Source organism: Pteropus vampyrus, unplaced genomic scaffold, assembly GCF_000151845.1.
Source record: "Pteropus vampyrus isolate Shadow unplaced genomic scaffold, Pvam_2.0 Scaffold277, whole genome shotgun sequence".
NCBI classification, from domain to species: domain Eukaryota; kingdom Metazoa; phylum Chordata; class Mammalia; order Chiroptera; family Pteropodidae; genus Pteropus; species Pteropus vampyrus.
The window spans coordinates 464,304-474,923 of NW_011889058.1; the positions used below are offsets into that span (position 1 = coordinate 464,304).

At 55.0% G+C, this 10,620-nt stretch overlaps 1 protein-coding gene across 1 annotated transcript in view; it reads right to left on the minus strand.

Annotated features, from left to right (window-relative positions):
- The window catches only part of ZNF236 (zinc finger protein 236), an 89,152-nt gene that overhangs the window by 60,114 nt on the left and 18,418 nt on the right, over window positions 1-10,620 (minus strand). The window contains exons 4-7 of the mRNA XM_023520814.1: window positions 7,467-7,645; window positions 5,095-5,219; window positions 4,721-4,893; window positions 3,770-3,913 (exon numbers count right to left, since the gene is read on the minus strand). Coding sequence (XP_023376582.1) covers window positions 3,770-3,913; window positions 4,721-4,893; window positions 5,095-5,219; window positions 7,467-7,645 — 621 coding nt within the window. The remainder of the gene's footprint in view (window positions 1-3,769; window positions 3,914-4,720; window positions 4,894-5,094; window positions 5,220-7,466; window positions 7,646-10,620) is intronic.

Sequence of the window (10,620 nt, forward strand, 5' to 3'; positions counted from 1 at the left end):
AATCATGAGACCGAGCTGAAGAAACCTTTAAAAGTAGAGCAAAAAGGCCAAGAGTTAGAAAAAGTACAAGGAAAAGTAAGAGACACAGAACCACTTGGGAGGCAAACAGGGCCTCCAGCCAGCCCTGGGGACAGTGCACACGGCGGCGTGGACAGGCCCCCCATGGCAGTCCGGGTTGGGGGGGCAGAGGCAGGTCTCCAGACACCTCGACTGCATTTCCAGATTTTTATCCAGAATGTAAGTTTTAAAAATTATCTGGACTGTCACTCCAGGTTATTCACTATATCCATGTATTTGATTTGCATACTGCCAAAGGAAAGAGTGAAAACTCTTAACGTTTGGCTGATTACACTGAAAATTATACTAAAAGTATACTCAGCCCAAAACAGAATTTTCAGATTTCATTACTGGGCTCTAATTACTCTTCGGTCTTGGAACTTATTCACAACATCTCCCTGAGGAGTGTGAGCTAAGGGACCACCCCCAGATGCAAACATCATGAGAAAAGAAAAGAAAGACAGACACTAACCGTGACCCTGAAGCTCAGGGACAAATGCTAGTGGGCCCGTTTGTCTACCGGCAGGGAGCAGGCGGTTGCTGGCGCAACGCGAACCGCCAGCCTCCTGCCTTCCCAGCAGCACTAACTCCTGAGACCGTCCCAGCTCTGCCGCTGCGAAGACACCTGCTCTACGCTTACAGTTTGCCTCTCACTATCAACAGAAAGGGTGGAAGTAACCGGCCCAGGCTGAGCTACAAAAAAAGAAGAAACGTGTGTGTGTGTGTGTGTGTGTGTGTGTGTGTGTGTGTGTGTGTGTTTTGAGCCATTCAATTTAGTTTCCTGGAAGTCCAACGTCTCAGGAAAAATTATCACATTAGACGTGAAAACATATATTTGAAAGGGTAATTGATTTCCAAATTATAACAATGATACAGAATATTCAATAATAATTGTCAATAACGCTGTAGGAATTATAGTTACATTTGTCTTATTTTTACTGGTTCAGGTGACAGTTCATGAAGCAGGATCATGTAACATTATCCTGAAATTTAAAACATTGATTTTTCCCTACTCATTGGAAAAAAGGAGCACGTTACCGTACACATAAACCTTTCACGGCACCTTTACGACCCTCAGTGTTCTAAATAACATGCAATCTCACGGGTCACCATTAAAACAGCAGATTTTGGTAAAAGGAGATCCTTCTCTGAGCCTGCTCACTCCACTCACCGTCAGGATGTGAGCCGTCTCTGCAGAGCCTGCGGGGTTCTGCGGGCCCCCCATGTGCATCTTGCTGATGTGAGTGTTCAGGCTGCCTAGACTCTTAAACATGCAGCTACACTCTGCACAATTATAGGTAGGGCCGCTCTTGACCTTGAAGAACAAATGAGAAAAAACAACATTTTATGACTAATTACTTAAACTATGACAAATACTTAAACTATGACAAATCGTGATGTATCATTCCACGAGAAATGACAGCAAAACCTAGCCCTCCAACATCACTTTGGGTTGTAAGGGAGACGGCTCTCGACTCAGCGGCCCGGGTCTCTGTGCCAGTACAGCGCAAGAGCAACCGAAAGCCACGGTGTTTTCTGGGCCCGAACTGGCTCCCGGGAGAAACCAGCTTTCAGATCCCTGACTCGGTAGGAAGCGGCCGTCTGACGGGGCTGAGCGCGCCGTCAGCAACAGAGGCCGGAGTTAGACAGCGGCTCGGCTGTGGCTCGGCCTCCTCCCAGCCGGCGGCAGTGACGGGCGGTGAGGGGCAGTGACAGGCACGGAGGGGCGGTGGTGAGAGGAGGTGACGGGCGGTGAGGGGTGGTGACAGGCACGGAGGGGCAGTGAGGGGCGGTGATAGGCACTGAGGGGCGGTGAGGGGAGGTGACAGGCAGTGAGGAGTGGTGACAGGGTGCACGTTCTCCGTCCGTGGAGGCAGTGCTCCCTACGGGCGGCTCCTTGCGAACGCACGCCCGGCCCCAGCACCGGGCTGTCCTCGTGTCACCAGGCCACCTGCACTCGTGACTGCAGCTAGGGCGGCGGGCCTCCAAGGGACCGGCCGCGCTACACCTGGACAAGACGTGCAGAACTGCAGGCCGGGCGTCATCACTGGGCCGGATCGTGTCCAGCAGCCGCCCCCACAGGGCCCTCGGTACCCGAGCGCCTGGGCCGGGCCGGGCTCACCTCCGAGTGGACCCTCTGCACGTGGGACTGCAGGTTCCCCTTCTGCGAGAAGGCGGCGGGGCAGAAGGCGCAGGCGTGGGGCTTCTCGCCCGTGTGCTTGACCATGTGCGTCTGCAGCGCCCCCTTCTGGTTGAAGGCCTTGCCGCACTCACTGCACTTGAAGGGCCTCTCACCTGCAAGTGAGAGAGGGCATGAGGACAGTGACAGTCACCGAGGCACATGCAGGCCGCCCGCGCAGATCCCACCGCCCCCGGCCGCCTCCCCCAAGTGCCCGACGCCCGCAGAGCCGGGGCGCGCATGGGCCAGCCGGCCCGAGGCAGCGCCTCGCTCCGTGTGCGTGAGTTCGGCACGGTCCCACGGGCATGCACACGCACCTGTGTGTATCCGGACGTGCCGCGTCAGCTGGCTTGGCTTCTGGAAGGTCTTCCCACAGTGCGGGCAGGAATACGAGAACCCGCTCCGGTCCACGTTGCGGTTGTAGGGCCTCGTGCCGGACACCCTAGTGCGACATGGTGCCCACTGAGTTCCTGGTGCCACCCCTCCAGAGGGCCCCTCCACACAAGCAGCTGGCTTGCCGTGAGGGCCTGCTCCAGTGCGAACCCGCCCCCCCAGGTTGTGAGTGTGCATCTGTGTCCCCTACACACGCACGCACACATACTAGTTTTACGTACACAGTATCACAAAAATCCACTTTTTCCCTATCTAATGAAAAGACAGACGTAGTCTGTTTTAGTTTGTGTTTTGGGGGCGGTTGGCACGTCCCTCCCTGAGGCGTCAAACACCAAGGCCTCTGCCGCTCCGATGCCACACTGCCGTGAGCCGTGCCACACCCCGCCCCTGCTCACAACCACCGCGACGCCACTGGTCGCTGCGGTCCGACCCCCGCGCACCAGCCCAGGCCCGACTCCACTCCTGCTCTGCTGGCCAGTGCAGTGGCGGCTGTAACCAAGCGTGTGGCACGAGCGGAACCCTGCCTTTTCCCCACCCGCGACAGGAGACAGTGACGCCAGCGTGCACGCCTCAAGCCAAGGCGCCAGTGGGCTCTCCCCTCCCCGCCCTGACCTCAAGTCCACCTGCAAGAGTGGCCGGGTCACTCCGAACACGTGTGTGTGTGTGTGTGTGTGTGTGTGTGTGTGTGTGTGTGTGTGTTTTGAGCCATTCAATTTTAAACACGTGTACTGGAAAATACAATTTAGTTTCCTGGAAGTCCAACGTCTCAGGAAAAATTATCACATTAGACGTGAAAACATATATTTGAAAGGGTAATTGATTTCCAAATTATAACAATGATACAGAATATTCAATAATAATTGTCAATAACGCTGTAGGAATTATAGTTACATTTGTCTTATTTTTACTGGTTCAGGTGACAGTTCATGAAGCAGGATCATGTAACATTATCCTGAAATTTAAAACATTGATTTTTCCCTACTCATTGGAAAAAAGGAGCACGTTACCGTACACATAAACCTTTCACGGCACCTTTACGACCCTCAGTGTTCTAAATAACATGCAATCTCACGGGTCACCATTAAGACGGCAGATTTTGGTAAAAGGAGATCCTTCTCTGAGCCTGCTCACTCCACTCACCGTCAGGATGTGAGCCGTCTCTGCAGAGCCTGCGGGGTTCTGCGGGCCCCCCATGTGCATCTTGCTGATGTGAGTGTTCAGGCTGCCTAGACTCTTAAACATGCAGCTACACTCTGCACAATTATAGGTAGGGCCGCTCTTGACCTTGAAGAACAAATGAGAAAAAACAACATTTTATGACTAATTACTTAAACTATGACAAATACTTAAACTATGACAAATCGTGATGTATCATTCCACGAGAAATGACAGCAAAACCTAGCCCTCCAACATCACTTTGGGTTGTAAGGGAGACGGCTCTCGACTCAGCGGCCCGGGTCTCTGTGCCAGTACAGCGCAAGAGCAACCGAAAGCCACGGTGTTTTCTGGGCCCGAACTGGCTCCCGGGAGAAACCAGCTTTCAGATCCCTGACTCGGTAGGAAGCGGCCGTCTGACGGGGCTGAGCGCGCCGTCAGCAACAGAGGCCGGAGTTAGACAGCGGCTCGGCTGTGGCTCGGCCTCCTCCCAGCCGGCGGCAGTGACGGGCGGTGAGGGGCAGTGACAGGCACGGAGGGGCGGTGGTGAGAGGAGGTGACGGGCGGTGAGGGGTGGTGACAGGCACGGAGGGGCAGTGAGGGGCGGTGATAGGCACTGAGGGGCGGTGAGGGGAGGTGACAGGCAGTGAGGAGTGGTGACAGGGTGCACGTTCTCCGTCCGTGGAGGCAGTGCTCCCTACGGGCGGCTCCTTGCGAACGCACGCCCGGCCCCAGCACCGGGCTGTCCTCGTGTCACCAGGCCACCTGCACTCGTGACTGCAGCTAGGGCGGCGGGCCTCCAAGGGACCGGCCGCGCTACACCTGGACAAGACGTGCAGAACTGCAGGCCGGGCGTCATCACTGGGCCGGATCGTGTCCAGCAGCCGCCCCCACAGGGCCCTCGGTACCCGAGCGCCTGGGCCGGGCCGGGCTCACCTCCGAGTGGACCCTCTGCACGTGGGACTGCAGGTTCCCCTTCTGCGAGAAGGCGGCGGGGCAGAAGGCGCAGGCGTGGGGCTTCTCGCCCGTGTGCTTGACCATGTGCGTCTGCAGCGCCCCCTTCTGGTTGAAGGCCTTGCCGCACTCACTGCACTTGAAGGGCCTCTCACCTGCAAGTGAGAGAGGGCATGAGGACAGTGACAGTCACCGAGGCACATGCAGGCCGCCCGCGCAGATCCCACCGCCCCCGGCCGCCTCCCCCAAGTGCCCGACGCCCGCAGAGCCGGGGCGCGCATGGGCCAGCCGGCCCGAGGCAGCGCCTCGCTCCGTGTGCGTGAGCTCGGCACGGTCCCACGGGCAGGCACACGCACCTGTGTGTATCCGGACGTGCCGCGTCAGCTGGCTTGGCTTCTGGAAGGTCTTCCCACAGTGCGGGCAGGAATACGAGAACCCGCTCCGGTCCACGTTGCGGTTGTAGGGCCTCGTGCCGGACACCCTAGTGCGACATGGTGCCCACTGAGTTCCTGGTGCCACCCCTCCAGAGGGCCCCTCCACACAAGCAGCTGGCTTGCTGTGAGGGCCTGCTCCAGTGCGAACCCGCCCCCCCAGGTTGTGAGTGTGCGTCTGTGTCCCCTACACACGCACGCACACATACTAGTTTTACGTACACAGTATCACAAAAATCCACTTTTTCCCTATCTAATGAAAAGACAGACGTAGTCTGTTTTAGTTTGTGTTTTGGGGGCGGTCGGCATGTCCCTCCCTGTGGCGTCAAACACCAAGGCCTCTGCCGCTCCGATGCCACGCTGCCGTGAGCCGTGCCGCACCCCGCCCCTGCTCACAACCACCGCGACGCCACTGGTCGCTGCGGTCTGACCCCCGCGCACCAGCCCAGGCCCGACTCCACTCCTGCTCTGCTGGCCAGTGCAGTGGCGGCTGTAACCGAGCGTGTGGCACGAGCGGAACCCTGCCTTTTCCCCGCCCGCAACAGGAGACAGTGACGCCAGCGTGCACACCTCAAGCCAAGGCGCCAGCGGGCTTTCCCCTCCCCACCCTGACCTCAAGTCCACCTGCAAGAGTGGCCGGGTCACTCCGAACACCTCCGAAGACGCCTGTCTCGCCTCTCCCGCCTCCTCGTCCCGCCACGCTGACTCAGGCCTGTCGGCTGCCACCCCGGCCCACGGCAGCGTGGCCACCCCTGACGTCTGGGCAGCCCGCTCCAGGCGTAAAACCCTCCGACGGCTCCCACTGCACCTGGAATGAATCCTCATTCCCACAGTGGCTCCTGAGGCCCGACAGCCCGGCCGGCCTCCTCCCCTCAGCCGCAGCACCCACTCCCGCAGGCCAGCGTGATTTTACTTCCGTTTCCACAGGACCGCCAGGTGACACAGGCGCACTGCCTGACCCGTTCTGGGACACTGTCTGTCATCCTTACTAAATGATATCCATGGCAACGAGGCTGTCGGTGAGGACCCAGAGCCTGTGCGGTCTAGGGCGTGATGGCCACATAAACATCTAGGCACCTCTGCTCCCTAGAACCTTTAGGGACACATCAAACGTGCCTGTATTAAAATGTCATTAAAATAAAATTCTACTGTGTACTGCACACGCATCACATCCTGGGGCTGAAAATTCACTGAAGTAGCCGAGTATGCGGTGGACACCGCGCCAGTCCACCACAGGCACACGAAGGAGCTGGGGAGACAAGAGAGCGTGACCAAAAGGGATGCTCGTCCGCATTTCTGAGACGCGGTGCCTGGCAGGACGGCTAGATGGCTCACAGTCTGCGGACACACCATCAACTGTACCGGCTGCTGTGGCCCCTGCTGTTCTGGTCGTTGCTGCTGAAAGGTTCCGACACGTCCTGGACACTGGGACTTGGAGAGACGGCACGCTAAGATGGGCAGGAGGCGCGAGACTGTTGACACTGGCTCTCACGGGTTGGTGGAGAAACTAGCTCGGTACATGACAACCGACCACCCCACGAGCCACCCTGAGCACAAAGTGCTAGAAGGAACTTGTATTTAATTTTATTAAGAAAAGGGAATATCAGTAAAAATATATAATTGGGAATAGGTCAGATATGAAAATGTGAAAGACATGTTACGTTTTACTAGGAATAAATGTATAAATGTTTGTAAACACAGGCACGGTTGATAACATTACAAGCTCTAAAACCAGACCATTAGGATTCAAACCCCTAACACTGTCAAACCTTGGGAAAGTTGCTTGGTCTCTCTTTTATACTCAGATTTTCTCATCCACAAAGGGGGGACATAAAAGCATCCTGGCCTGATGAGGTCGTCGTAAGTATCTCGTAAGTATCTATGTGCCCGCTCAGCAGTGCCCGGCACGCATGGCTGCTAATCAGTTAGGCAGCACAAATAAACCAGTTCATTGAAAGGGGGCTAATTTGGTCCTCGTGAATCCACTGCACGCACGGTCACCTGCCCGTGAATATGTGTCCCCAGCAGTGCCTTGCTCTACAGTGTTTAGCATTAAAAGGCGAGCTAGAACAGCCCGCCTGTGCCACCTGACGCAGGTCGACCTGTGGAGCTCGTCCTCCCTGCGGCACGCGTGAAGCACAGGTTAGAACGTCCTGACACCATCCCGGGCTGGCTAAAGCAGCCAGCACTTCTAGCTCGTGGCTAAAGCAGCCAGCACTTCTAACCAGTCACGGCGAAGCTCGCCGGTCTTTATGATGTCGCGCAGGTTTCCTTCATGCCCGAGTAAAGGCTCGTACCTGATTTTGTAATGAGTCTTCATGTGCTCCTTCAGCTGGGACGACGTCTCCAGCTCTTTCCCGCAGGCCTTGCAGGTGTGGACCCGGTTGGCGGCCAGCTCCTGGCGGTGCTCCTCCATGTGGACGGCCAGCTGGCTCTGCAGAGTGAACTCATCCCCGCACTCGGAGCAGATGAGGTTCTGCGGAGGGCCACGAGCAGAGCGCACGCATCAGCACACACCTCGAGTCTCAGAGAGCGAGCACTGCACACGGTCACACGCGAGTCACACTTCCCCCGGGACACATCCGCACTCCCCAAAACACACATCCAAATACGACCACGTAAAACCATTTCATTGCAGATACAACAAGGGATGAGGGAACAAGGCGATTCCTGAGCAAGGTGAACTGTTACAAACTGGCTGTCGGGTGACTGCATTTTGTCCATCTGTGCTGTGAAAATTTTAGAGAAGCACAATGACTTCACTACCACAAAAGGGTCGGCAAAGTTAAGATTATAGTTTGGTAAACTACCTCAAAGGAAAATGACAGCCGATAAATTTTCAAATAAACGCCCAACTGTACCACACACAAAGGATTTCAAAGTCTTACCGCAAAAAGAAAGAACGTAAAAGAGCTCAAAAACTTTTAACATTTGAACTATAATATTTTGGATATATTTTCATAAATAAATAAAATATATTAAAATAAAATTTATTTCATCTGCTTTTTAAAAACTTGTTTAATACGGCGACTATAACATTTAAATTACTCCTGTTTCATGCAGCGGGACTGGTCCAGGTGTTCCGGACGGCGGAGAATCAAGAGATTCTCCAGGCAGCTGTCCACTACGAGCCGCGTGCGTCTGAGCAGGTTGCCCACGTCACGTGCAAGTGACGAAGGGGCGTCGGTAACACCTGCCCTCACCCACGCCAGGCGATGCGTCACGAGGCTGAGCAGCGCGTGGCACGGAGGGAGCTCAGCAACAGCTCTGAGCAGGAGAAGCGCCGACTCGGCACAGGCCAGCACGCACGCTTCCTCGGAACCCCAGGAACCGACCTTTACCTAGACGGCCCCCCAAACAACTGTCCAAACACGAAAAAAGGCCACTGCAGCCCACCAGTGAGCACAGCCCGGGAGCTCCAAACGGCAAGATACACTGCTATTTCTGTCCACTAGAATCTCTTCCAGTTACTGCACGAAACAGTCCTGGGAATGTATTAAATGAGAATGAGGTTGTTCATAGACACTACTCAGCATCCTTTGCAGAAAAAGATGAGGGTGAATGGAATATTTTGATTAATCCAATAATGACTTCAACTTAAATAATTTTCAGTTAGTATTATTATATCATAATTTAAGGAAATAACAAATGACTAGATTGTCAGTATCTCGTTGATAATACAGAAAATTCTTCCCAGGAAAGCGTTAAAAAGAAGAGAATACCTAATATAATTTGCTGCATGTCTTTAAAAAAATGACCTCCACACTCCTGAATTTTTATGGCGAAAGGTGTTTTCACTAACACTCCATCAAGTCTTCCATTTTATAGCTACGAAGCAAAACTTGACTTGTCAGCCTCCCGTCCTCACCCTTATTCTTCGCTGCTCTGGCTCAGACTTACTGCTCAACCCCATGCACGTTTTACTCATTTTTTTTACCAATAATCAGATTAGTGTATTTCAGGAAATATCTGCATAAATGCCACTTAGAAATTTGTCAGAATTCTCTGAGTGAAGACCCTGGTGGACGCACACCTGACTCTCACGGTGAAGGCACAGTGACGTATGCCCTGGGCCAGAAGGTCTTGACACGGTCACTCTGTCCACGTCCAGCGGCCGAGAAGCTAGGGGTGCCCCCCACCCCCCACAGCCTGGCAGTGTCTGGGGAGGTCCTGGGTGAGAGGCGCGATACCCCACGGCAGCCAACGAACTTCCCACGTGAGGGAGGCATCCTCCGTGCTCAGGGCTAATGTCGGGTCCTCTCGCTGGAGTGCCAGCTAGCCTGCCCCAAGGACTGTCAGTGACCGTAAGTGGGAGGCAGACATCATCCAGGGAGACGCGGAGCTCTCACCAGATGCCATCGTGCTGAAGGTGCGACGCCCTCAACAAGTCAGGGTACGCGACACGAGAGGACTGGCACCCTGAGGCCCTCCCGCAGCGCCTGCCCCATCACCGCCCGCCCCAGGGCCCAGGCTGACCCCTCCCTCGGCCCCACTGAGTCCCACTTGCCCACCCTGCCCCAGCTCCAGTGACAATACTGCCCTGCCCTCTGCCCCAGGCTTGTGGGGAGCCGTGCCTCCTTTCCCACCGGACTTTGCCTCCGCTGACCTCAAAACAGCGCTCAAGGCGCAAGGCCAACCTGAAGCCCGCAGACGGCGGCACCCACGGCCCCCAGCCCCGGGCACCAGGCCCGGTACACGGACAGCCGCCTTCTGTGGGCAGCGCGTCGGCGTGGGGGTGCCTGCGCCGTTTCCCCGGACGTCCTGTGTCACCCCTCCTCAGTCAGTGACCTACTCAATGAAAGATGGGACCTTCCATAGTCACGTGCATTCTAAGAAAATATCCCTAAATGATTTAAAAACTACAGTAACTTTTTGGGTTTACTTCTCTGGTTTTGAGATTTAATTTTATAAAGTAGTGACCACTACGGATTTTAGATTATTAATCTCAAATCAGTTTAGTGTTCTAGAAGTAAAAATTCAAAAATGGGACACCTTAAACTACAACAGTAATTCCGGTTTATGAGTACACATAAGAAAATATGCTCATAAATAATTTTTAAATCAATGTTATTGAAGCATATACCACACGTGACAAAATGGGGCCCTCTAACTGTGACTTTTCACCTCTCTGACCCATCGTGTCACCTCAGAATTTAACCCCCAGAAGGCAACCTTACTCCTGCTTCTGCAGTTCCAGGGGACACTGTGCTGGTGGCCCCGACCCACTGCCAGGAGCCCCAGCTGCTCGTGTCTTGAGTGGCCCTCGACCTCCATGGGCCTACGGCACCTCATCAGACGCCAAAGCTTTGCACGTCCCACCAGCTGGAGCCCAGGGTCTTCCGGCCAGACCAGAAACGGTGAACACGTTCGGCGGCTGCCACACACCTGCCTTTGCGTTAGTGCACTTGGAGCTGCAGGTGGTCACTGGACACTGGTTTAGTGCACTCGGAG